Source organism: Bubalus bubalis, chromosome 4, assembly GCF_019923935.1.
Source record: "Bubalus bubalis isolate 160015118507 breed Murrah chromosome 4, NDDB_SH_1, whole genome shotgun sequence".
Lineage (NCBI taxonomy): Eukaryota > Metazoa > Chordata > Mammalia > Artiodactyla > Bovidae > Bubalus > Bubalus bubalis.
In genome coordinates this window covers 64461486-64486023 of record NC_059160.1, presented here as the reverse complement: position 1 = coordinate 64486023, position 24538 = coordinate 64461486, and the positions used below count along the sequence as shown (strand labels likewise).

At 47.0% G+C, this 24538-nt stretch overlaps 2 protein-coding genes across 3 annotated transcripts; one reads left to right on the top strand and one right to left on the bottom strand.

Moving 5' to 3' along the window:
- The first annotated feature begins 23 nt into the window (after positions 1-23).
- Positions 24-4259, top strand: DDIT3 (DNA damage inducible transcript 3). The gene is made up of 4 exons (XM_006077889.4): positions 24-137; positions 2658-2705; positions 3439-3596; positions 3689-4259. Exons 3-4 carry the CDS (start codon positions 3459-3461, stop codon positions 4055-4057), a joined length of 507 nt encoding a protein of 168 aa, XP_006077951.1. The 5' UTR covers positions 24-137; positions 2658-2705; positions 3439-3458; the 3' UTR covers positions 4058-4259.
- On the bottom strand, positions 4197-23012 carry MARS1 (methionyl-tRNA synthetase 1). Of its 2 annotated transcripts, XM_025283823.3 has the most exons (22): positions 22822-23012; positions 21733-21823; positions 21509-21587; positions 21296-21430; positions 20872-20947; positions 20457-20629; positions 20181-20287; positions 16294-16410; positions 15951-16154; positions 15024-15225; positions 12833-12907; positions 8401-8571; positions 8133-8228; positions 7655-7772; positions 7083-7296; positions 6241-6372; positions 6029-6133; positions 5751-5937; positions 4834-4905; positions 4693-4716; positions 4513-4599; positions 4197-4416 (listed from the first exon to the last, which is right to left on the bottom strand). In XM_025283823.3, the coding sequence occupies exons 1-22, from the start codon at positions 22928-22930 to the stop codon at positions 4270-4272; spliced, it is 2721 nt and encodes a 906-aa protein (XP_025139608.3). In that variant the 5' UTR covers positions 22931-23012; the 3' UTR covers positions 4197-4269. The 2 variants fall into 2 exon arrangements, with proteins under 2 accessions (XP_025139608.3, XP_025139609.3); XM_025283824.3 differs by lacking the exon at positions 4693-4716 and having other exon boundaries at positions 22822-23010.
- Between the last annotated feature and the right edge of the window lie 1526 nt (positions 23013-24538).

Below are 24538 nucleotides of genomic sequence, written 5' to 3'. Positions count from 1 at the left end.
GGCAAGGCCCTGTTAAAAGATCTCAGCTCCGAGGATCGAGGTCAGAGGCTTGAGTCTAAGGCATAGAGTGTATCATGTTGAAGATGAGCGGGTGGCAGCGACAGAGCCAAAATCAAAGCCGGAACCTGAGGAGAGAGGCGAGTACTGATTCCCCATCTACCTTTTACCCTCCCATCCTCTCGAACACGAATTGGCCCCTTAAAGTTAGGGCATCCGCTCTTATGGGTGTAGCCCCACCCCCTCCGCAAAGAAGAGAAGTGACTGTCCCGGGGAGGGATGAGGAAAATCCTTTATTCGAAAGTAGTGCTTACGAGAAAGACACCCCTTCCTTCACACGACCGCACCATCCTACCCCTGCCCGGAGCACAGTCCCTGATTTGTGCTGTTAGACGACCGGGCCCCCGCGAGGAAGATTTATCCTCGCGTTGCTGACCCTAGGCCTCTTTGTTAGGCCTGTCCGGTGGGAGGCGGGGCAACAGGACACACCCCCGAAAAGCCTGGTGACCCAGTGGTTCGGGCCGCTACCGCCGCTTTGCCACCGGCGGCCCTCCCCCTACCCCTACCCCCAATCCTGTCTCGGCCTCAGCGTCTCAGGGCCAGCATAGCCACGTCAGTAGCTGGGGCTTCTGGACCTCTGCAGAACATTCTTTCCGCACCCTTGCAGAGAACAGAAAATCTTAAGCCGGCATAAGTCTGAGGGAAGAGGGGTATCGATGGACAGGGAACGGAGATGCGTTTTCCTTTCCCCAAAGCCCTCTAGCCTCCTGCTCAGGAGAGCATCTTGGATCTTTTAAGTGTGGGAAGCCACCTGGGGTGTCCCAAGTGGATTGCCCTTCCCCTGGGATTGGTGCGTGCCTCTTTCCCCTTGTCCTGTCTTCCAACTAATCTCTGTGTAACCATTGCATCAGGCTAGCCCCCTGTTTGGCTCTGCAGCCCTCTGGCCTGGGGCTACACTGCTGATGAAAGCCTTGTCCCACACACGGGAAGGCAAGAAGGGTTCCCCAGGGAGGACAGCCCTGCAGAGAAAGACTCAGGACGATATTGCATCTGCAGTCCCCAGGGGCAGGGAGCTGCCGCTCTGCCTTTGAGCTTCCTTTTCCTACCCCTGTGAGAGATTGGGGAGAATTTATCCATTCATTCCTAATACTTAACCAGACCTACTGTGTGCCATGCAGCTTGGTACCCAGCATTTATCCACAAACAAGAGAGAAAAATGTCTGCTTTCTCAGAGCTTACATTTCAGTGGGAAGAGGCATACAGTAAGCAAATATGTAAAGTGCCATAGAAAACATTAAAGCATGGAAGGGTAGAGAATGCTGAGTGGAGGTTACAGATTACACTGGGTGGTCAGGGATTCCTTCACTGAGGTGATATTTAAATGAAAGACTTATGTGGGAAGAGAGAGCTTTCCAGAAGGAATAGCAAGAGCAGGAGTCCTAAGGTGGGAGCATGTATAGTATCTTTAGGGATCAAGAGGCCAGTTGGCTGGACTAAAGTGAGCAAGAGCTGGGGAGGTCAATGAGAAAACAAGGCAAGGAAGGAGCAGACTGTGGAGGGCCTTTTAAGCCATTTAAAGGACTTCAGCCTTTAATATTAGAGAAAGCAATGGCACCCCACTCCAGTACCCTTGCCTGGAAAATCCCATGGACAGAGGAGCCTGGAAGGCTGCAATCCATGGGGTCTCTGAGGGTCAGACACGACTGAGCGACTTCAGTTTCACTTTTCACTTTCATGCATTGGAGAAGGAAATGGCAACCCACTCCAGTGTTCTTGCCTGGAGAATCCCAGGGACGGGGGAGCCTGGTGGGCTGCCGTCTCTGGGGTCGCACAGAGTCGGACACGACTGAAGCGACTTAGCAGCAGCAGCAGCAGCCTTTAATATGTGTGAGATTAAGTTTTAAACAGGAATGACACACCCTGACTTAAGTTTTAAAAGGTTCACTTTGGCTACTGTTGTAAATAGACTCCAGGAGGGGTTGGTTGCAGGAGCAGAAACTGAGAGACCTTCTGCAGTCACCTAGGAAAGATGAGAGTAACTTAATCTAGATTAGAAAAAATGGAATTGGTGAGACGTGTTTAGATTCAGAGGTTTTGAAGAATGAGTTTAAGTTTTGCTGTTCGTTTGGACTGGATTGTGGGGTCTGAGAGGAGTCAAGGATGATAGCAAGGTTTTTGGCTCAAGCGACTAGAGTTGCTGTATACTGAGATGGGAAAGACCTTGGTAGGGGAAGATTAGCCAAAGTTTGTCTTGGGATGTATTAAGTCTGAGATGCATATTAGATATCCAGAAGGAGGTCCCAGGAGAAGTCTAGACTGAAAATACACATTTGAAGGTGGTCAGCGTGGGAATAGAATTGGGAAAAGGCCACTTGATTTGTTCCCGTCCCTGTAGTCCAGTCCTTACCCTGGCACATTTGAAGACTGCCTTGAATTTAGAAAAAGCTGAGTTGGCCAGGATTTTGCTATTATGTAATCAGGACAACAAATGTCAGCAACTAAAAATAAAGGAAGTCAGGCTCTTCTCTGTCCTTGGAAATGGCTACAGAGACTGATAACTATCAATAGGAAGTAAGGATGGACCAGTAGGAAGCTGGAGGTAAAAAGAACCTTTCTCCACCCTTCCAAAAATGGCTAATATTTATCTTTGATCCCCACAGTGTTCCAGAAGGAAGTGTATCTTCATACATCACCACACCTGAAAGCAGGTAAGTTTAACTGACCGTTTCCCCAAACCAGCTCCTAAGAGTTGCTGCTTATGAAATTATGAAAACACCTAGAGAAGACAGGAGAGGAAGGTTTGAATCTGAGCAGGTTTTTGCTGTTAGGCCACATCCATCCTCCTGGCCTGCCCTTAAAGAGGTGACCAAATCCCTATTCTTAGAACATGTCCTAACTGAAAGCTGGCTCTTGAGTGCACAGTCAGGTGAGGTCTCATCACACCTCATTCCCCACCCAAGGTTAGATGGACCCAAGGACTGTTTGCCCAGGCTCCCCCCACGGGAGGAGAAAGGAGTACAGGTGTCTGGTAACTGCCCTGGAAACAACCAGTGGAGTTCCCCAAGGGAAGCTGAAGACTTTTACTAGGAACCCATAAGAATGCATGTCCAGGTACTTGTTTCTTCAAGTGCTGGGCAAAAGCAAAAAGGGACTCTCATTCTAGGTCAGGAGTTGAGACATTTTAAAGGGGCAGACAGTAAATGTTTAAGATGTCGAGGGCCTCACAGAATAGTCTTATCTCACAGCTGTTCGTCTCTGCTATTGTAGTATGAAAGCAGCTGTAAAGCAACATGTGAATAAACTGCTGTGGCTGCTTCCCAATAAATTTTTATCTACCAAGACAGGCAGCAGGCCAGTGTGCTAACCTGACTGGTTAGTGCTAAGACTGACTGGTGGAGCTTCTTTCCTCACCCCCACTATCCTGAGTATGTCCTTTTCCAGAGCCTGATCCAGCCACAGAGATGGCAGCTGAGTCATTGCCTTTCTCTTTTGGGGCACTGTCCAGCTGGGAGCTGGAAGCCTGGTATGAGGACCTGCAGGAGGTGCTGTCCTCAGATGAAAATCGGGGCACCTGTGTTTCACCCCCTGGAAACAAGGAGGTAAGAATGCTAGGCCTGATGCCGGGGGAAGAGGAGGTGCTGCCCTTCCCTTCTCAACTAATTCATACCTACCCTGCCTTATCTACTTGAAGGAAGAATCAAAAACCTTCACCACTCTTGACCCCGCCTCTCTGGCTTGGCTTACTGAGGAGCCAGGACCACCAGAGGTCACACACACCTCCCAGAGCCCCTGCTCTCCAGAGTCCAGTCAGAGCTCCTTGGCTCAGGAGGAAGAAGAGGAAGACCAAGGAAGAACCAGAAAACGGAAACAGAGTGGCCAGTCCCCGGCCCGGGCTGGCAAGCAACGCATGAAGGAGAAAGAACAAGAAAATGAAAGGAAAGTGGCACAGCTGGCTGAAGAGAATGAACGACTCAAACAGGAAATCGAGCGCCTGACCAGGGAAGTGGAGGCAACTCGCCGAGCTCTGATTGACCGGATGGTTAATCTGCACCAAGCATGAACAGTTGGGACCAGCACTTCCATTTCAGGCCACTCCTGACCCTTCCTGGAAGTATCTACTGACCACGTCACCAGTGCCAATGACATACCCCACCACCATCGATTCAGTAGGGGAGACGATAGAAAAGGGTCTCAGCGTGTATATAGAGATTGTACATTTATTTATTATTGTCCATATCCATTAAAGTGACTTTCTATGGTAAGTTCTCACTTTCACTTTTTCTTCTTGCCTTTAGGGGTTTCCAGGGGTTTCCCCTCAGCTAGAGCCAACTGTTTCTTCAGATCCAAGAGTTTAGCCACCTCTGCAGCAATCTGGTTCTTGTCTGCCTTCTGTGCCTTCAATTCTCGGACAATGTTGCCCTGAGAAGAGAGGGGGTGGGGGAATAACAGTGAGACCAGAAAGGACCTATTTAGGATTCAGCTTTGCCAGCTTCCCATAGGGCTTCAGCCCCACACCTGCTTGGTCACTTCCTCGGTCAGTGCTTGGATCTGCTGCGGTCCAGCTGTTGTCAGTTCAGCTGCTGTCTTGGGGGATGCTTTTGCCTTGAGAACAACAACAGGACAGAGTTTGCACCTGCTACCATAAACATCTCCTGACTTCAGGTTTGACGTAAGATCGCAGGGGCAAGTGATTACCTTTAATGCCAAGGACTCTTCTAGCTAAGACAGGAAAGAAAAACTAAGTGAGGAAGCAGCAGAGCCAAAAGAGAGATGAGTGAGGGCTACTGAGGGACATGGAGGACTGTTGGTGGGTGAGGCAGTCTTTAGATTTCTCACCTGGCCCCCACTGAAGCGCTGCTTCAGATTTTCAATCTGGTCATTTTCCAATTTTTGGAACAAGGGACTGACCTGTGAAAAAAATTCCAGAATCATCCACTGATGGGGTATAAATTCTTATTTGACTATAAAGAGGGCCTCTCCACCCCAGCTTCTGACATTTAGGAACTCAGGTTTCCAAAAGAAAGGTTGAGTGTACCGCTGAGCAAAATACATGCTGATTTCAGTAAAGAATTCAGAAAAGGCACTGGCATTCATTAGGATCAAAGATTACTTGGGCTATTTAATGATGCTAGGTTGATGCAAAACCTTATAGGAGTACATACATATTTTTATCACCTTGTCTTCAGAAAGAGGCTACCCTGTATTTTCCCTGCCCCCTGGGTTCTGGCATGAAGGACAGTGAGGATATATGGACTAAAGAAAATATTGGGCTTGTAAACCAATACCAAGGGCTTTATATCAGAAACAAGCCTAAAGTGCAGAGTGGAGGTGAGGGTGGAATGCATTGTGAGAACAGCTATGAGAGTGTCACACCCAGAGTAAGTTCTTCCCTGAGCCCTCCTCCAAAGGCTGCATGGCAAGGTAGAAATTTTGAAGGACTTCCCTAGTGGTCTAGGGGTTATGACTCCATGCTTCCAACACAGGGCATGCAGGTTCAATCCCTGGTCTGGGAATATCCCACATGCCCTGGGACAACTAAGCCCATACACAACAACTACTGAGCCCATGTGCCTAGAGCCAACGAGACAAACCACCACAACGAGAAGCCTGTGCACCACAACTCGAGAGTAGCTCCACTTGCCTCAACTAGAGAAAGCCCATGTGTGGCAACAAAGACTCAATGTAGCCAATAAATGAATAATTTTTTCAAAAAAAATTCTGAGAGAGGCTGGCTCTTCAACTCGCAGACCTACCGTGCCAATCTGGTGTCCTGCTGGTAAGGTGCATAGGAAGTTTGTGGGCAGGATACTGCAGGCTGGAGGTGGGAGCTGCAGCTGGGCTTGGATGGTGGCACTAACTGTAGGCATGTAAGGCTGGAGCATGACGGACAGCAAGGCAGCTATATTCACGGCCAAACCTGTCACTGTCCCTGCCCGCTGCCTGGGGAAGAAAAAATACTAGTCTGGACCTCCAAGAGGACACATCCAGCCAGTCACTTTATTTCTGTAGCCAACACTACCTTCTTACCCACCTGTCAGCTTCGCCGCCTTTAATCCGCTTCCAGGGCTCGTTCACCTGAATGTACTGGTTGCCATGGCGAGAGATGGTGAGGATGCTACGTAAGGCATCCCGGATCCTGGGAAGGAAGGATGCAGGCCAAGGTGTAAGGTCCTGGGGGTACCAGTATGGGGTTGTCAACATGCCAGCAGATCACGGAGTTGAGACAGAGGTGTAGATACTTACCGAACCTTCTCTAGCAGCTGGTGGTAGTGCTGGAGCTCCAGGGTGATATGGGTCAGCAGGCGCTGATCATCAGAGATGAGCACCATCTCAGGCACAAAACCCCCAAAAAACTTGGACACAAACATCCCAGCTCTGGATGGGAGTAGGGAAGGAGGGGAAGAAAGAAGAAGAGTTACTGCCCAGTCTCCTTACAGAAAATTGGACACGGTTTTCATAATTTTACATTTTCTCAGAACTGAAGCCACCTGGCTCCCTCAAGCTGGAAAGCAAAACTTATTTTCTGTCTCCCCTAAGAAAATGTCTGCACGTGACAGACATACTTTACATACAGATATCCGTCATATAAAGGAAACATATCCCTCATATAAGGTTTTCAGTAACCTTTGGTTTTCAGAAGTCAGTAACTTGAAATGATCAAGCTGAAATATATACATTAACTGATATCTAACAAATACATCTTCTTGCAGAGACTACCTACCTGATCATTGTGGTTAATAACCAAATCTGAAAGGGTGGGTAGCCACAGAGATTATTTCTTTAGATTGCAGAATAGCTTAGATAGGGACTAATAATGGAAAGTGAGACTGAAGTGATAAAACTCCAATCTCCTACCCCTGTGCTAAAAAAACCCCTTTTTTCAGTCAAACTTTTAAGTGGCCTGCGAGTGAACTTGCACTAGGAAAGGACACACTTCTAATAACATTAATAAAATAATTAGCAAAAATTCACTTTGTGACAAACTCTGCTAAATCACATCTCTACAACTAACTTCCCCCCCTTACAAGCCGCTCCCCCCACCACTCCCAGCTATCTGCTGCCTCTCACCCCTCACCAGATCCCACCTGTTAATGAAGTTGCCCAGGTTGTTAAGCAGCTCGGAATTATTCTTGAACAACATGTCTGTCCAGGAGAAGGCACTGTCCTGCCCCTCAGGCCGAATGTACAGCAGATAGAAGCGCCAGATGTCAGCAGGGATCCCTGTGTCCTGGGCCATGTCCCCAAACACTCCCACACCCCGGCTCTTAGAGAATTTCCCATCCTCGTAATTCAGATACTCTGGACAGAGAAGGAGAATGCCAACCATCTGTTCAAATCATGTCCTTCGTCCCTGACCCACTAACTCTTCTTTCCTCAACCTCAGCTCTAGAGTAGCTGGCCTGCATAGAACTTGGGAGATGATTCCTCTCCAATGTGATCTTTTCCCCTTTACTTCCACCCATTACAAAATTTAGCTCTGAACTTCTGCTGTCTTCAGGTCCTTGTTTCCTTTTTCTGGGTTGAGCGTCCATGTTCTAACTGTTTCCTATTTCACCTCAATTCCTAACTCAAGACCTAGCACCTCTCCAGGAACTTCCAAGCACTGCCCTGGTCCTCACCCCCTAGGAACACCCCCATCTTCAGTCTCCCAGGGTACCTGTAGCAATGAGGTGGCTGACCAAGGTGTAGTTGTCCTCAGCTCCTAGGGCTGAAGAAGGAAAGACTATGCCATGGAAGGGAACATTGTCCTTGGCCATGAACTGATACAGGTTCACCTATGAAATATAATTGGGAGACAGAGCTCCTGAGAGCCTCTTCAAAGGCCTAAGAAAGATCAGGTACCCAATCCTAACCACCCCGCTACACATTCACCCTTCTGACAGGCAGTGGGTACATGTGTGCATGCTCAGTTGTGTCCAACTCTCTGTGACCCCAGGGATTACAGCCTGCCAGGCTCCCCTGTCCATGGGATTTTCCAGGCAAGAATACTGGAATGGGTTGCTATATTCTCCAGGGGATCTTCCCAGCCTAGGGATCAAATCCACATCTCCTACATCTCCTTCATTGGCAGGAGAATTCTTCACCACTGTGCTGCCTGGGAAGCCCCATGGACAGGCTAACCAAGAACTACTCACTTGTTCTGGGTTCTTCCACCACTTCTCCCATTGGTCTGTGTAGTTGGCTGTGATGGACAGGTAGCCAATGGTGGCATCAAACCAGACATAGAACACCTGGAGGGCCAGGAGAGAGGGGACACGGTCGAATGCAAGCACACCGGAGACCCCTGCTGACCCAGAGTCTCAGACTGAAACAAGGCATAACCAGTGGTCTGTTCTGCTCGCCCAGGGTTTCAACCCCAAAGCTGAATCATACAAGATCTGAATAAAGCACAGGGTTTTTTACCTTGTTCTCAAAACCTTCTAAGGGCACAGGGGTTCCCCACTTGAGGTCTCGGGTTATGCAGCGGGGCTTGAGGCCATCTCGAAGCCAAGAACGGATGATGAACCGGGCGTTGGCGGTCCAGTCACTGCCAGGCAACGTCTTCTCCAACCACGCCTCCACCCGCGCTGCCAGCTGATAGCAGAGAAGCACAGAGCTGGTTTGTGACAGCCGCATGTGTGGTCAGCGTAAGGATAAATACATACAAGCTTTTTGGAGTCATTTATTGATATATAATTAAAATTAAGGATTCATGACTTCGCCATAGCAATTCTACTTGGGATTTTTTTCAACAGGAATTTTCACATAAGTGTGTATAGATGTATTTATAAGAGAACTGCACCGCTCATCACACCAAAAATTAAAACTAATTCACTTGGTTCAGTAGAATTTAAAGAACTATGGTATATCAACCAATGAAATACTTATTAACGCTTTTAAAAAGTATGTAAAGATCTCAGAAATACATTAACTAAAGCAAACTTCAAAATAGTAATATAAGATATAATCCTATCATTATAAAAACAAGTAATCGTAATACACAGATTAACATAATCCCAAAAATATATCTTAGTACTTTATTCTCACATGAGATTAGGGGGAACATCCACTTTTACACCATCTATTTCATTCTGAAATTTTAAAAACAAGTGTTTATCGCTTTTATAAGCAGAAAAATAAAGATAAACCTTTCATAAGGAATGGTTCACACGATTCATCCACAGAAACACCACAGCACTAGCAGCCTAACAACACACTGTCCTGGTGAGGCTGTGGCAAACGGGCGACACCCACTAGGAGGGAGGTAAACTGGACAATACCTACTGAGAAAAACCAGGCCGTAACTACATATGCATTTATTCTGGACACAGCAAGTGATCCCTTAAGGAATTTATCCTGAAGACAGACTTCCCACAATACAAAAATACATATGCACAAGGTTATTCACTGCGACAGTATTTTTAACTGTACAACACTGGAAACTACCTAAATGATGAACACAAAAAATTGGTTAAATAAACTATGGTACCCACACAGAATGAAGTACTATGCAACTATTTAAGTAACAGGGCTTCCTTGGTGGTCCAGTGGTTAAGGATACACCTTGCAATGCAAGGGACACAGGTTCAGTCCCTGGTCCGGGAAGATTCCACATGCCGTGGAGCAGCTAAGCCCGTGTGCCACATGCTTAGAGCCTGTGCTCCGCAACAAGACAAGCAACAGCAATGAGAAGCCTGAGCACCACAAGAGTAGCCCCCACTTGCCAAAACCAGACAAAGCCCTCACATAGCAATGGAGACCCACCACAGCCAAAATATAAATAAATAAAAATTTAAAGGAAAAAACAGTGAATTCCATGGTGACCAAGTGATTAGGGCTGCACTCTTCCACCACAAGGGACACAGGTTTGACAGCTGGTCAGGGAACTAAGGTCCCCGCATGCTGCCAAAACAAAAACAAAAGAAGACTGAGTAAGAATGATCTTTATGAACTGACATGTATGGAGTAGTCATGATACAGAATGATTTCTAGAACATACTGTTAGGTGAAAAATATAAAATGCAAAACAGTATGTATAGTGTGCTATATTTTGTATAAGAAGAAAATAGATACATATGTATACATACATTCATCTGCTCATCTTTATATATATATAAAATGTTTTACATATATATATATAAAAAAGCTTATCTTTACAAAAATAAACACACTAAGACTAAATCAGAAAACAAAACCGATCGCCTACAGGAGACAGGAGAACAAGGCAGCATGGACAGGAGGGGAAGGACCCTTCTCTGAGTATTCTGTTGTTCAGTCGCCAAGTCGTATCCAACTCTTTGTGACCTCGCAGACTGCAGCACGGCAGGTTTCTCAGGGTTTTGATTTAGAAGCATACTAACGTTCTATATTTTCAAAAAACAAATATGAGGAGAGAAAAAAAAACTAGAAGCAAATGAACCTAAATTATTGACTTATTTCAGTAACATAATCACACTGAAAGGGGGAAAAAACTGAGCCAAGACGATGTTGAACACATTTGATTACATACCCTCAGTTGTAGGGGAAGGAGCAGGACTGCAAACTAACCCTAAACTCACCTTAGTAGGTTTTTTGGTAGCAGTATGGGTGAAGCAATTCTGAAATTATTTTTAGGTGTACTGTAGGATCAAATAAATGAGTAAATAATGTTGCTGGAAACCAGAGTACTTACTGTGTGGAAGAAGGGAGATTAAAAATATGGGATGAGGGCAAGTGAAGAAGAACTCCATGGGGCTGGACTGGAATGGAATGTCAGTGTGAACCTAAAATAAAATGCCTAACTTTCTGCTCACAGAGCTGAGAAGCAAAGACATCCAGGAGCAATGCGCACACAAAACTTGGCCTCTAATACTGTTCCCTACTTAAAAAAAAAAACAACACAGCTTGGTGGAGAAATGGTTTGATCCCAGGATGGAACAAGATGCATCTAGAATATCCTGCTATGCTAGAAAATAAGTGCTTAAAAATGATAGGAGACCTCAGAAACGCCCAGAGAAACCACCCTGAGGCTCCCGTTGGCCAAATAAGGAACAACTAGAACATCAACATTATTTAGGACAGGAATCAGTTATAAACCATTGAAAAAAATTGGAATCCATGAGTCAACACTGATGGTAAGCAGATAAATAAATGAATGACGGAGAAGGGTAAGTGTGGAGAGAGTGGTAGAGTTGGCAAATCTTAATAAAAACCTGGTCAGGTAAAAATGGTTAAATAAACGGATGCTAAATTCAGAGGAACCCTTTCAATGAAGATCAAGATACTTGCATGGTCTTAAATGTGCATTTCCACATACTGCTTTTAAGTTGCAAGGGGCGAAATATTAATTACACAGTGGAGAAGCCTAGTAACATCTTGACTGAACAAAATTTACATCACTGATAAGGGGGAAATGGCCACCACATGCCTCCGGAAAGAACATGGTATCATCTATACAATATTCCAACTGAGGATGCGTAATCTGAATCTAATCATGAGGAAAACAGTCAATAAATGCAAAATGAGGAATATTCTGTTTTGAAAGGGGGATCAAGGTCTATATTCTTAAAAACTGTTAATATCATAAAAGATAAAGGCTGAGGAACTGTTTCAGATTAAGGGAAACTAAAGGACAGAAAAACTAAACACATTATTCAGAGCCAGATTCAGCACTACAGAAAAAAACATGCTAGAAAGCATATTATTGGAATAACTGACAAAAATGGAATATGGATGGTAGATCACACAACTATATTAATGTTAAATTTCTTTAAGCTGTTAACCATACTGTGGTTATGCAGGAACATGTCTTTTTTCTTAGAAAATATACAATGAAGCATTTAAGAATAAAGAGGATCTATAGGTACATATACATACACGTATGAGACAGAGAATATGCTAAGGCAAATGGAGCAGAATCTTAACTGCCAGGGAATCTGGGTAATGGGTACATGAGGTTCTTGTGGGTAAAGAACACAAGGTTCTTTGTTCTAGGAACTGCTTATTCCCACAAGTCTTTCTGCAAGTTTGAAATCATCTCCAAATAAAAGTTTAAAAGGAAAAAAAAGGGACTTCCCTCGTGGTCCAGTGGCTAACACTCTGAGCTTCCAATACAGATGGCCCTGGTCAGGGAACTAGATCCTGCAAGCTGCAACTAAAACAGAAGATCCTGTGTGGGGTGCAACTAAAACCTATGACCCAGCGCAGCCAAATAAATATTTTTAAAAAATAAATAGGAACCTTCCTGGTAGTCCAGTGGTTAAGACTCCAGTTTCTAATGCAAGGGGTGCAGGTTTGATCCCTGGTCAGGGAACTAAGGTCCCACATGCCACAGGGTATGGCCAAAAATTTTTAAAACAAATAAAACGAAAAAAAAGACAGATCCACTAAAGTGAAAAATTGGTCAAGACAAATTGTGAAGTAAAAGAAAGTAGAATGCAGAGTAATATGAATGCCATGATCTAATTTACATGAAGGAAAAGACAAAAGGCATAAAAATACTTTCATTCAGCACACCACAACCAGAAAGTAGCTGCCATTCACAACCAGAGAAAGCCAGATTGCAGCGACCCAGTGCAGCCAAAAATAAATAAATCGATTAAAAAATAATAATAATCACAAAAATAAAAATAAAACGTTCACATGCCAAGTGCTACAGAGTAAAATGAGCAGTAAAAACTACCTCTTGGCAGATGGGCCTGGCCTTTCACTCTGTGCTCTTCTCCTATTACATCTTTTTACATTAAGCATGCATGATTTTAAAATGGAAATTAAAAACATGGGAGAGTGATTTGGTACACATTTGTCTCTGCCTGTTGCTGAGGCAGAGGGTGCAGGAGAGGCTGTGCAGACTGACTTGAGGGAAAGGCCCACTCACCTTAGGCAGGTCCAGAAACAGGTGCTGAGAGGATTTCACCACAGGGCACGACCGGCAGACTTTACACTGAGGCTTCTGTGAAGGGAAATTCAAGAGAAGGGGTGACCCAGGGCAGGGCAGTTGGAATCAGGCTGCAGGCCAGGAGCTGTCCAGGTGAGGGGAGAGGCACAGAGAGATGAGGTCCCCTGTCTGCCACCACACTTCACCTCATTCTCACACCCCACCAAGTAAGAACTACTTACTTGGGCCGGTTCTGAGCTTGGAGACTCAGGTCTGCAGGGCACAACTTTTGCTACAGAGTTTCACGTCTGTGTCCTTTCATTCCCAAGAACAGGAAAAATGCATTCTCTTGAGCACAGGCTAGATAGACCCAGGCTAGACAGCTCTGCAGCTGTGTGAGGAGTGAAAAGAGCGACCAAGAGAAGACACATGGCTCCTCTCCTTGAGGAAGTTACGCTCAAGCAGAGAGAGCGGGCTTGCATGAAAAACAAGCACGGGCCTTCGCATGGCAAAATGTCGAGAAATATTTATCTGCATGACATGACATGACTGTACAAACAATGAAGTATGACAGCTAAAGGAGTAACAGTTGGGTGGGGCAAGTCAATGAAAGCCTGCAAGTGAGTTTTGATCTGGGTTTTTGAAGGTGAGAAATTATAACTCTCTCAGGATCTCTCTCCCGAACTCCACGTGCCTGTATCAACTGCCTACCTAACATCCCTCCCTGGATGTCTAAGGAAGCATCTCCAACTTAACAAATCCAAACAGCATCACCATACTCTACCAGAAAGCAATTCAAGTAGTCTTGCCCGTGTCTGTAGATGGTGCTACCAGCCACCCAAGCTGCTCAAGCCAAAAACGTAAAGTCTCCATTCTCCTGACTTACCTATCACCTCAAATTCTAGTCTGTCCAGTTCCACAGAGTCTGCCTCCAAAACATATCTCAAATCCTTCCCTGCCCCCTCATTCCCCCTGCTATTAACCTAGTCCAAGCTACCATCACTCCATTTCTGAGCTACCGCCACTCTGGCCTCCACACTGGTTTCCCCGCTTTCTCTCTTGCTTCCCTCCCACCCATTATCCACAGAGCAGCCTGCCATTCCACTCCAAGAGGGCTAACTGTGCCCGGAAATCTGGTCACTGCCTACGTCTTTGACCTCATCTCAACCCACCACCACCTCTCCACCCCCACCCACTGTGAGCCACACTGGTCTTTTCAATTCCCCTTTTCATTGCTCTGCTGCCTTGGGCCTTTGCATTTCCTGGTCCTTCTGCTTAGAATACTCTTCATCCCACTTATCGCCTCCTGGCTCCTTCTCATTCTTCAGTTAAACACTCAGTTCAAATGTTACCTTCTAAGAGGACTTCCCTCATCACCCAGCTCAACTCTTCCCCCCAGAAGTCACTCTATTACATATTCCTGGAAGCTTACAGCAACTACATTCTATCTTTAGTGCTGGTCTTCTCTCGCACTAGATAAAAATCTGTCTTGTTCATTGCTACAATCTCAATAACCAGAACTATGACAACGCTACTGTAAAGACTCAAAAAAGTTTGTTGAATAAATGAACAACTACCAAATGAATAAACATGGAGTAGAAGAAAGGTGGTATTTATGGAAGAAAGGAAGAACTAAACAAATGCAGAACAGCTGGTGTGAAGCAGGAGAAAAGGTAGGAAAGTATGAATTCAACTTATCTATTTCCCAGCACAATGCCAAGCACATAGTAAATGCTCAGTATGAGTGATCAGTTGCTAAGACTAGAGTAAAAAGAGCCACTGGTGAAAGGTCTTGAATGCTAAATCAAAAATCCTATGGAGGGACTTCCTTGGTAGTCAGGTGGTTAAAACTCGGTGCTCCCAACACAGAGGGCACAGGTTCAATCCCTGGTCAGGGAACTAAGATCTCACATGCCAAAACAATAAAAATTAAAAAAAAAAAAATCCTATGGACAACAAGGTCCTACTGTGTGGCACAGGGAACCATGTTCAATGTCCTAGGATAAACCATAATGGAAAAGAATATAAAAAAGAATGCATATATATGTATAACTGAATCACTCTGCTGTACAGCAAAAATTAATACAACATTATAAATCAACTATACTTCATTTAAAAAAACATCCTAAGTGACAGTCCCTTAAAACTAGACACTCTCTCCTTCTAGGCTCCCAGGAGACCCTCCTCTTACCTTGAGCTCAATGGCATTGATGAGCTTGCCACACTTGTCACACTGGTCACCCCGGGCTTCCTCGTAGCCACAGAAGGGACACACACCCTCCACAAAGCGGTCAGCCAGGAAGCGGGCACAGTGCTCACACCGCAGTTGCTCCACAGTATCTCGCAGCACAAAACCTCGGGCCAACAACCGCTGGAAGATGTCCTGGGTAATTCTGACGAGATGTGGAAGAGACCAGGGAAGTCAGAGGAAGCAATGCACCCCTCCTTCCTGCTACTCCACCTAGGACCCAAACTCACCCAGTCCAAGTGCCAAAGAAATCAGGGAGAGGCCCTCTAGTCATCTGTAGGGAGTTTACTGATGAGCCCAGACCCCTCACAACTCCCCACATGATCTCTTTCTTCATCACTCTAGAATTTACTTTGGTCAAATACAGATTTATCTGTTTTGTATTCTTTGTTAACAACAATCTCCAAAAGGATAGGACTGGTTAGTTCTTTGATATGTCCTGAAAATTAAATCAGTCCAACTGCTAAACTGCACAGCACTCTCTGGCAGCCTACCTACTGTGTAGTATTTACAGGCATGACAATCAGGTAGAGAATGAATGAAGAGAATGAATGTTTGCTATAAACACACAGGAGTGGGAGGGGCTGTCCTAAGACTGTAAGAGAAGGGAGGTGGGAGAGGCGAGGCAGATCCTTCCTGTGAGCATAAGTCCTGTCTCTTCCCCACCTCAGTGGCTCCTGCAGCCCTGGTCAGGCTTCTGCACTCAATGACTCCCCATAATAATGCCTGAGACACATCACATTTCAGGACAATACCCAGATGTTTGGGGGCAGGGGGAGCAACAACTGTGGTTCCTTCTGTCTTTCTGTCCCCTCAACATTCCCACTGCCCCCCACCCCCTCCATTTATGATTGATCAAAGGACACCTACTTGGTCTGCTGTGGAGTGGTAGTCCGACCAAAAAAGTCAAACGAAATATTAAACCAGCGGTAGATGTCAGCGTGGATAACGTGGTACTTGTCACAGATCTCCTGTGGGGTTAGTCCCTCCTCCATAGCCTTGGTCTCTGTCGCTGTACCATACTCATCTGTCCCACACAGGTAGAGGGTGTTCCACTGACGGAGCCGGGAGTACCTGAAAAGGAATGTAGTGATCATGAGGCCCCATCTCAGCCCCCTCCCTGCGCCCAGGATCCTTCCAGTCTCCCTACTTGAGGCCTATTTCCTTGGGGCGCACTGCCTCCTTGGGGCCCTCCCCCAGTAGCTGGCTGCACCTTGCAAAGACGTCGGCACTGAGCACACAGCCGATGATGTTTCCAAGGTGGGGGACGTTGTTGACATAAGGGAGGGCGCTGGTGATGAGCACATTTCTCTCCCCAGCCACGGGCAACCTGGTAGGGAAGAAGGAAGAGAACAGTCCAGGGGGAGATGAGAGGGTCAAGAGCGCTCCCAAAGTGCACGGAGCAGCCAGATGCATCTATTCTACTGCCCAGAGTCACGTCCATCCGAAGTCTTTCCTCATACGAAGCTGCTAGAGCTTAAACTTGCCCGAAAGCCATGAGATCCCTCCAGCTGCGAATACAGGGCCCTGCCCATAGCGAGCAAGCCTCGTGTACTGCTCCTAAGGAGCCTCGTTCCCACAAGGAACTCTGTCCCTCTTTATAATCCTAAGTGCTCCTTTTCCATCAGCTGGTTCTCAGGCTCAAGCCTCCCAAGTACTGACAACTCTCCCCAGGCTCTCTTCAACCATCATTCACTAACTCCCTGGACTTTAACACCACCCAAGAACACCTCTCCCCTTCTTTCCAAGTGCTATGTTAACATTACCTCTAGTCAGGACCTGAAATGCTTACAATCCATCAACCCACACACAAGCGTTCCCAAGTCCTCTCATATCCCAGGACTCTTCACGCCCTAACCCATGTGGGTCAGCCACTTCCTCATGGCCTGTCTCAAACCAGCAGGCACCAGCCACTGCCTTCATAGCCATAATCTCCTCCCCACTGTCCCAGGATCATTCCTAGTCATGCCACTCAATCTGCCGCCAGAGGTCACTCAATCTGCTCTTCTCTCTCCGTGCTTTGTCACCCATGACAGCTCGGCTGAACACATCCTATATCCACTGCCCTCCCCAGCACTAACACCTCACTAGGGTTCATCTTTCCAATCATTCTTTTTTTTCAGTTTTAATATTTTTTCTTGAAGTATAATTGATTTACAATGTTATTTCAAACCATTCTTAACTTACAACAGCCAACTCCCAACGATTACCATGTTCTTCAACCGTAGGCACCCTGCAGGCTCACCGAGTCTTGGAATCTACTAACAGAGACTCCAATGATTTCCTCCCGTTAACCTCACCCTTCTTTCCAGCTGCATGCTGTATATCTGGTTAGATGGTCCATCTACTTCCTGGAACATTTTACAGCTCATTTCTTCAGGAAGTGCTCACCAATCTCTCCTGCATTCATTGACTTTTCTCCCCATGACTGAATACCATATTTTCTCTGAAATCCAGCTTAGAAAGCTCCTTCAGGAAAACCCTCCCTCACTGACAATCGGCCTTCCACCCAGTCATCCTTGTATCCTGACCCCCTAAGCAACCTGTACCACACACGCTGCAGTGCTCCTTTCTGTGTCACTCTGTAAAGTCTCTCTCATCTTGTGCGTGCTTACTACAGTGGAGACATAAAGGTGAGTATGCCCAGGGTTCTGCCCTCAAGGAGGGTACATTCTATCATATAACTTCTTACTGGGATCAGTGCGATCAGAGGTACAAAGTGCTCACAGAGGTCAAAGGAAGTTGAGCATCTCCAGCCCAAGACTCCACAGAGGGACCTCCCTGGTGGTCCAGTAGTTTAGAATCCACCTGCCAATGCAGGGGACATGGGTTCCAGCCTTGGTCCAGGAAGATTCTACATGCCAAGGAGCAACTAAGCCCATGCACCACAGCTACTGAGGCTGCGCTCTAGAGCCTGTAAGCCACAACAACTGAAGCCCACGTGTCTAGAGCCCATGCTCAGCAACAAGAGAAACCCATGAACCACAACTGGAGAAAACCCACACGCAGCAATGAAGAGCCAACACAGCCAAAAATAAAGAAAGACTCCACAGAGGCAGAACTACTTGGGTTGGGTTCTCAAGAATGGGTGGGAATTTGCCAGATTCAAGACTTTTGGGGTGCACTTCAATCAGAAGCAAAAGCATCTGCTCTAGCATTTACTCTAACACCAACTGTCTCCTCCTCTAAGTATGCATTCAAACAAGTTAGCCTGTATAGACACCTGAGAAAATCTACCTCCTATTCTTTATTACCTTCAAGTCAATCCTCAGTAGGTACTCACAGAAATATTCAAAATGAGTGATTGAACAAAAGATGAACTTTCACTAACTCATTCAAATTTTACCATTTTCTACCAAATACTTGGCCCTGTGCTACAAGATACTCCATGTAAAAGAAAAGAGTCCCAACCTTCAATAAGCTTACAGATTAGTGAGGAGACAGACACGTAGAGACAATTACCATAAAATGTAACAACGGGAGCTGCCAGAATATGAAGCACTTAAGACTCTCAAGCTGTACAGAGAAGGACATGACAGACCCAGTCTCCTGAACAACTGTCCAGCAGGTAGGGGAGACACAGGCCTTCCAGGAAGAAGAGCATGAGCAAACACACCAAGGTGTGAGTATATGATCTCAGCCTGCCCTCCTCTCAAAGCTCATTCTGACCCAGCTGTCCCCTGACTAACCAGCCTCCAGCCACTGGCCTTTTAGAAATTCCTTATAAAGATGCTTCCTCTATCTGAGACAGCCTTTCCCCAGACTTACCCTTGCCTGACTAACTGCTACTCATCTGGCAAGTCTCAGGTCTCCTTTTTTTCTGGCTGTACTGCGCAGCTTGTGGCATCTTAGCTCCCCCACCAGGGACTGAACCCAGGCCCTCAGCAGTAAAAGCATGGAGTCCTAACCACTGGACTGCCAGGGAATTCCCACAATTGTTAGTTCAAATGTTGTTTTTTTCTAAGTTACCCTCCTGTGACATTTTCTCACAGCACTTGTTTTTTCCTTCATACTACTTAGTTTTTAAAATACCTGTCTATAACACTAGGCTCAAAGTGGCATGACAGCAGAGTCTTGACTGTTTGTTCCCCTCTGTAGACCCAGTTCCCAGCACACAGGGCCTGACAAGGAGTGGACACATAAATCTTTATTGAACAACATGTTCAGAACTACAAATACTTCATTTCGATGGAAAAATCCTCATACGGGTGTGACTTTTTTTTTTTTTTTTGGCCACACCACACAGCTCCCTGACCATGGATTGAACCCAGGCCTTCACCAGTCAAAGCGCCAGTCTTAACCACTGGACCCAGCCAGGAAATTCCCACTATGTATGTGAATATTATCTTAGCTATCAGAAGAGTGATAAAGCATGATGCTAAGCATGCAGGCAGGAGCGAGGTCATGAAAGACCAGGTGAAGTACACAAAGAAACCATCTGTAGAATTCTGAAAAGGAGGATGAGATGATAATATCAGCAGTTTTAAGCAGCCATCTGGTGACAATATGGAGCACAGGACAGCAGGGAAGGAGAAGGTAAGAGATGGCAAGGCCCCACTTCAGGTAGCAGCAGTGAGGACAGGGAGAAGGGATGGATACAAGGACTCCTTAGAAGTTAGAATCAATGACCTGGTAATGGAGTAAATGAAACAGGGAGAGATGAGAAAATGGTACAGATAGATGACACCAAGATTTCTGGCCTGGATCTTTAGGTGGAAGGTGGGAGTCATTCACTAAGACAAGTGACTAAAGGAGAAAGAGAAGCTGGCAGGGAAGGTAAGAGGTTTGGTTTTGGACATGATGAGTTTGCAATGCCAGTGGAGGTGGAGGAATCAAGGAGGTAGTCTGACAGATGTCTAAAGCTCAGAACAACAATCTGAACTGGAAAAACAGACTAAGGTACAATCAGTAGGTAGAAAGTAACTGAAAACACAGGTGTGGGGGGGAACTGATGGACAGTATGTCCAAAATATTAGCCAAGAGGTTAAGAGGATAGAGAATTACAGAAAGGTCAGCAATGGGGATTAAACAGGCAGGTACTGGCTCTATCAACAATTTCCACATAAGAAACCAAGCCCCACTCAGTCTGTGCCTACTCACACTGGATTCTGCTGCGGCCGAAGAGAGGGCAAGCTTTCCAGGCCCTTCTCCCAAGCAGCTACAGCCACGGCAATCTCCTCCTCAGACAGAGTAGCCAGTTCCTCCTCCTATGAAGAGTGGACAGTATCCCTCACCAGGTAAGAAGGGCACAGAGAGTAAGGAAACTCTCTCCAAGAACTGACATAGTTAACAGCTGTGCTCAAACTCTCTCTCCAAGCCACCCCCGCCACCTCAGGCACTGAGGCTGTGTGGCTACCCCTCTTCTTTGTTCCAAACCTCAGGCTCATTGCTGACAAGCCTGCCCTCAAGGGAGCTGGGCTGGGGCTGCTTCTGGAGGTAGGGCCGGAGGGCCAGGACACCCTGCTGCTTCAGCACAGTCTCTGCAGCTCGCTGACATGGTTCCTGAGAACTCAGTGTCTGGAACCAGCTGTGCAGGGCACCCAGCTCCTCTGTGGGCATGGGAGAAAGGAAACAATCAACAAGACCTAGAATCGGTAGCTGGAAGGGGACCTCCTCCCCTTCTTTATGAAGTTTCTCTAGCTGCCTTTCCCAGCTCCCTCAGCTGTCTTTCTGCTATAGTTGCCCTGTCAAGTTACAGCTAAGAATAGGTCCTCAATAGTCTACTGCCCACTCTGTAACCCCTACACCAAGTTCCTCAGGCTGGTGGAGAAGTGATATGCACAGTTCTCACCCGGGAGATAGGATGGGTCTTGGAGTAACGGGTAGAGCGCTCCCCACAAAACAATATCAGCTAGAGATTCTGTCTCCTTTGTTGAGAAACAAAAAGAAAAAGTACACAGGTGAGACACTCAGTTTCTTCCCATGGATATAATAATACTGTACATTTCCTAAACACTTATTAAGTATCAAGCACTGTGTTAAGCATTTTAAATTATCTCAATTCTCACAATAACTCACTGAGAAGGGTACTTACTAACATCACTCCCACTTCAAAGACGAGAAACAATGAACATTAAAGAGGTTATGAGTTTTAAAGGTTACACTGCTAGTAAGGGGCAGTTGAGGGGGGAGGGGTTGAACTTTGAATACAGTCTTCCTCCTTAATTCTTATACCATACAGCTTTTCCCAACCCCGATTTCAAGGCCCAACTCACCCCAGCCAGGAACGGACAGCTCCGACGACTCAAGCTGTGGTCAATATGCGTCAGGGCTCTCCGAACTGGGCCAAGAACATCTTCTCCCTTCTTCCCTTGGACCACTAAATAGTACAGGGCAGCGGACAAAGCTGGCTGAAACACAGGAGACACGGGTCACGACGGCCGTGCAGAGCAACAATCTGCCTCCCAACCCCCACATCTCAGTCCCACCTGCAGCTCGGTTGCTTCCCATTCCAGCCACTGATTGGTGAGGTCATCTTGCTCCCAGCCAGATAACAGAAAGAAGTATCTACCCAGGGAGAGAGCAACAGAGGGAGAATTAAAGGGGCTTGTTGGTCGAGTCCATTTCTCACGCCGGTTGTAAATAAGGTCACACAGAGGACAGTAACCCGATTTTATTCAGCCACCTCCCTGCATCAAGGACCAATACTGACCGACAGATTGCACTGGTGGAGAAGAGGTAGTTGCCACTATCCAGCTGCAAGACAGGGACCTTAGGCCGGGTCAGGAATGGGACCACACACTCTGACACAGGGGAGGAAGATGGGTGAAAAAGAGAGACAAGAAATACTATGTCAACTTAAAAGAACATCTTCACAGTCGTGGGGGGGGGGGGTACTAGGGGGGCAGAGGGGGTGCGGGGGAGATGGGCAGTCACCAGGAGAGGGTCCAGGATAGGACCTCTGAAAGGGGGTGGGTCCAGAATGAGCTGGAGAGACAAGCAGGTGTTCAGCTGAAACAGATGGGGACTGCAGAGAGGATGTGGTGGTACTGGAGTAGTGCTGCAGCCAAGAACTGGAACAGCTGAAGATAACCAGGATATCTGGTGTTTTCCCAGGTGGCTCAGTGCTAAAGAATCCACATGCCAATGCAGGAGACAGGAGTTCGATCCCTGCGTCAGGAGAAGGAAATGGCCCCCACCCCAGTATCCTTGACTAGAAAATCCCATGGACAGAGGAGCCTGGCGGGCTACAATCCATAGGGTCACAAAGAGTTGGACACAATTGAGAGACTGAGCACAAGAATACCTGAAAATGATCTGAGCTACCCTGGGAGAACTGACAAGAGAACCGCTTAGGAGTCACACAAACAGATGGCTGGGAAGGAGAAGAGGTAAACCGAAGGGAGCATGTGTGTCTGTGTCTTTAGGAGAGAAAAGTAGGGTTTCCTAAGAAAACCTGGGGGTTATCATATGAATGACGTGTGGGGAGGGTACCTAGTAGGTGTGGGAGGTTGGAGAGGGGAAGGAGGTTCACCGGAGTGAGACGAGATCCTGGGAGAGGAAGGAGGGGAGACCAGAAATGAGAGAAAGGTACACTGAGGCTAATTAAGGGAAGTGACTGATGAAAGATGTCACTAGGAGGGAAGAAGGTATCGGGTGCTGAAGGATAACGTGGGAGGAAGTTGACGGGAGTGCGTGGTGTTGGGGCCTGGAGTGTTGGCGAAGGCAACTGTGGGGTCGTTGTCTGCGTGTTGCAGTCCCGCCCGTCTCATCCACCGCCCACCAGCGCCAGCTCGACTACCTTCTGGGCCTACAGTGCTGATGAGGAGCTCCGCTCTGCCCTGGGCCCTCCCGGCCGCGGCCAGCACAGGCAGACTCCCCGGAGCGCCCTCACTCACGAACAACCTCATTTCGCCGTGGACCCCACGCTGATGCAACCGGAACCGGTCTCCCGCCAGAGGGCGGACCGACCGCCGCGAGGCACGCCGGGAAATGGAGTCCCGAATAAAGCCGTCCCCCTGGCCTGGCTCCCGGAAAGCTGACTGTTTCTCCCATCATGCAACGCTAGAAAACAGGAAAGGAGTGTCATAGAGATCGAGAGGCCTTAGGTGCGGTGCCAGAGCGACACATTATTGATGGGAGGACCGGAGGAGACCTTAACGTGTAGGGCCCAGCGCACTTTAATCCTCTAAAGCAGCCAGAAACCGAAGGCCCCACTTTCTTGCTGAAGTGGCGCTGTCATGACAGAGGCAACTCGCAATGGCTTACTCTAGATTCGAGTTCATAAGAATCAGAGTTCTAGAGTTGAGAGTTATGATAAACAATGTTGTGCTATGTGCTTAGGGCTTCCCTGGTGGCTCAGAAGTTAAAGCGTCCACCTCCAATGCGGGAGACCCGGGTTCGATCCCTAGGTCGGGAAGATTCCCCTGGAGAAGGAAATGGTAACCCACTCCAGTATTCTTGCCTGGAGAATCCCATGGACAGAGAAGCCTGGTAGGCTACACTCCACGGGGTCGCAAAGAGTCAGACACGACTGAGCGACTTCACTATGTGCTTAATCACTCAGTCGTGTCTGAATTACTTACGTTAGGGACACTAACTTAACATTGCTGCTGCTAAGTCGCTTCAGTCGTGTCCGACTCTGTGCGACCCCATAGACGGCAGCCCGCAAGGCTCCGCCATCCCTGGGATTCTCCAGGCAAGAACACTGGAGTGGGTTGCCATTTCCTTCTCCAATGCATGAAAGTGAAAGTGAAGTCGCTCAGTCGTGTCTGACTCTTAGCGACCTACGAGGCTCCTCCGTCCATGGGATTTTCCAAGCAAGAGTACTGGAGTGGGGTGCCATTGCCTTCTCCGAACTTAACGTTGCTGCTGCTGCTAAGTCGCTTCAGTCGTGTCCGACTCTGTGCAGCCCCATGGACTGCAGCCTACCGGGCTTCTCCGTCCATGGGATTCTCCAGGCAAGAACACTGGAGTGGGTTGCCATTTCCTTCTCCAATGCATGAAAGTGGAAAGTGAAAGTGAAAGTGAAGTCGCTCAGTCGTGTCTGACTCTTAGCGACCCCATGGACTGCAGCCTACCAGGCTCCTCCATCCATGGGATTTTCCGGGCAACAGTACTGGAGTGGGGTGCTATTGCCTTCTCCAACTTAACGTTAGTGACAATTAAAAATTAATGTAGATGTCTTATTAACAAAAGAGAAAGTGACTATTAAATATTGATTTAATACCAGCCTGAAGCACATATGCAGACTGGCAATCTCATTAAAGGGAAGGGAGGTTGCGTATAGAAAAGTAGATTGAGGGGACTATGAAGGCTAAGAGTTGGGCAATTGTTGTTTAGTCGCTAAGTGATGTCCAGCTCTTTTGTGACCCCACAGACTGTAGGCTGCCAGGCTCCTCTGTCCATGGCATTTCTCAGTCAAAATACTGGAATGGGTTGTCAGTTCCTTCTCCAGGAGATCTTTCCAACCCAGGGTTGGAATTCATGTCTCCTACGTTGTCAGGTGGACTCTTTAC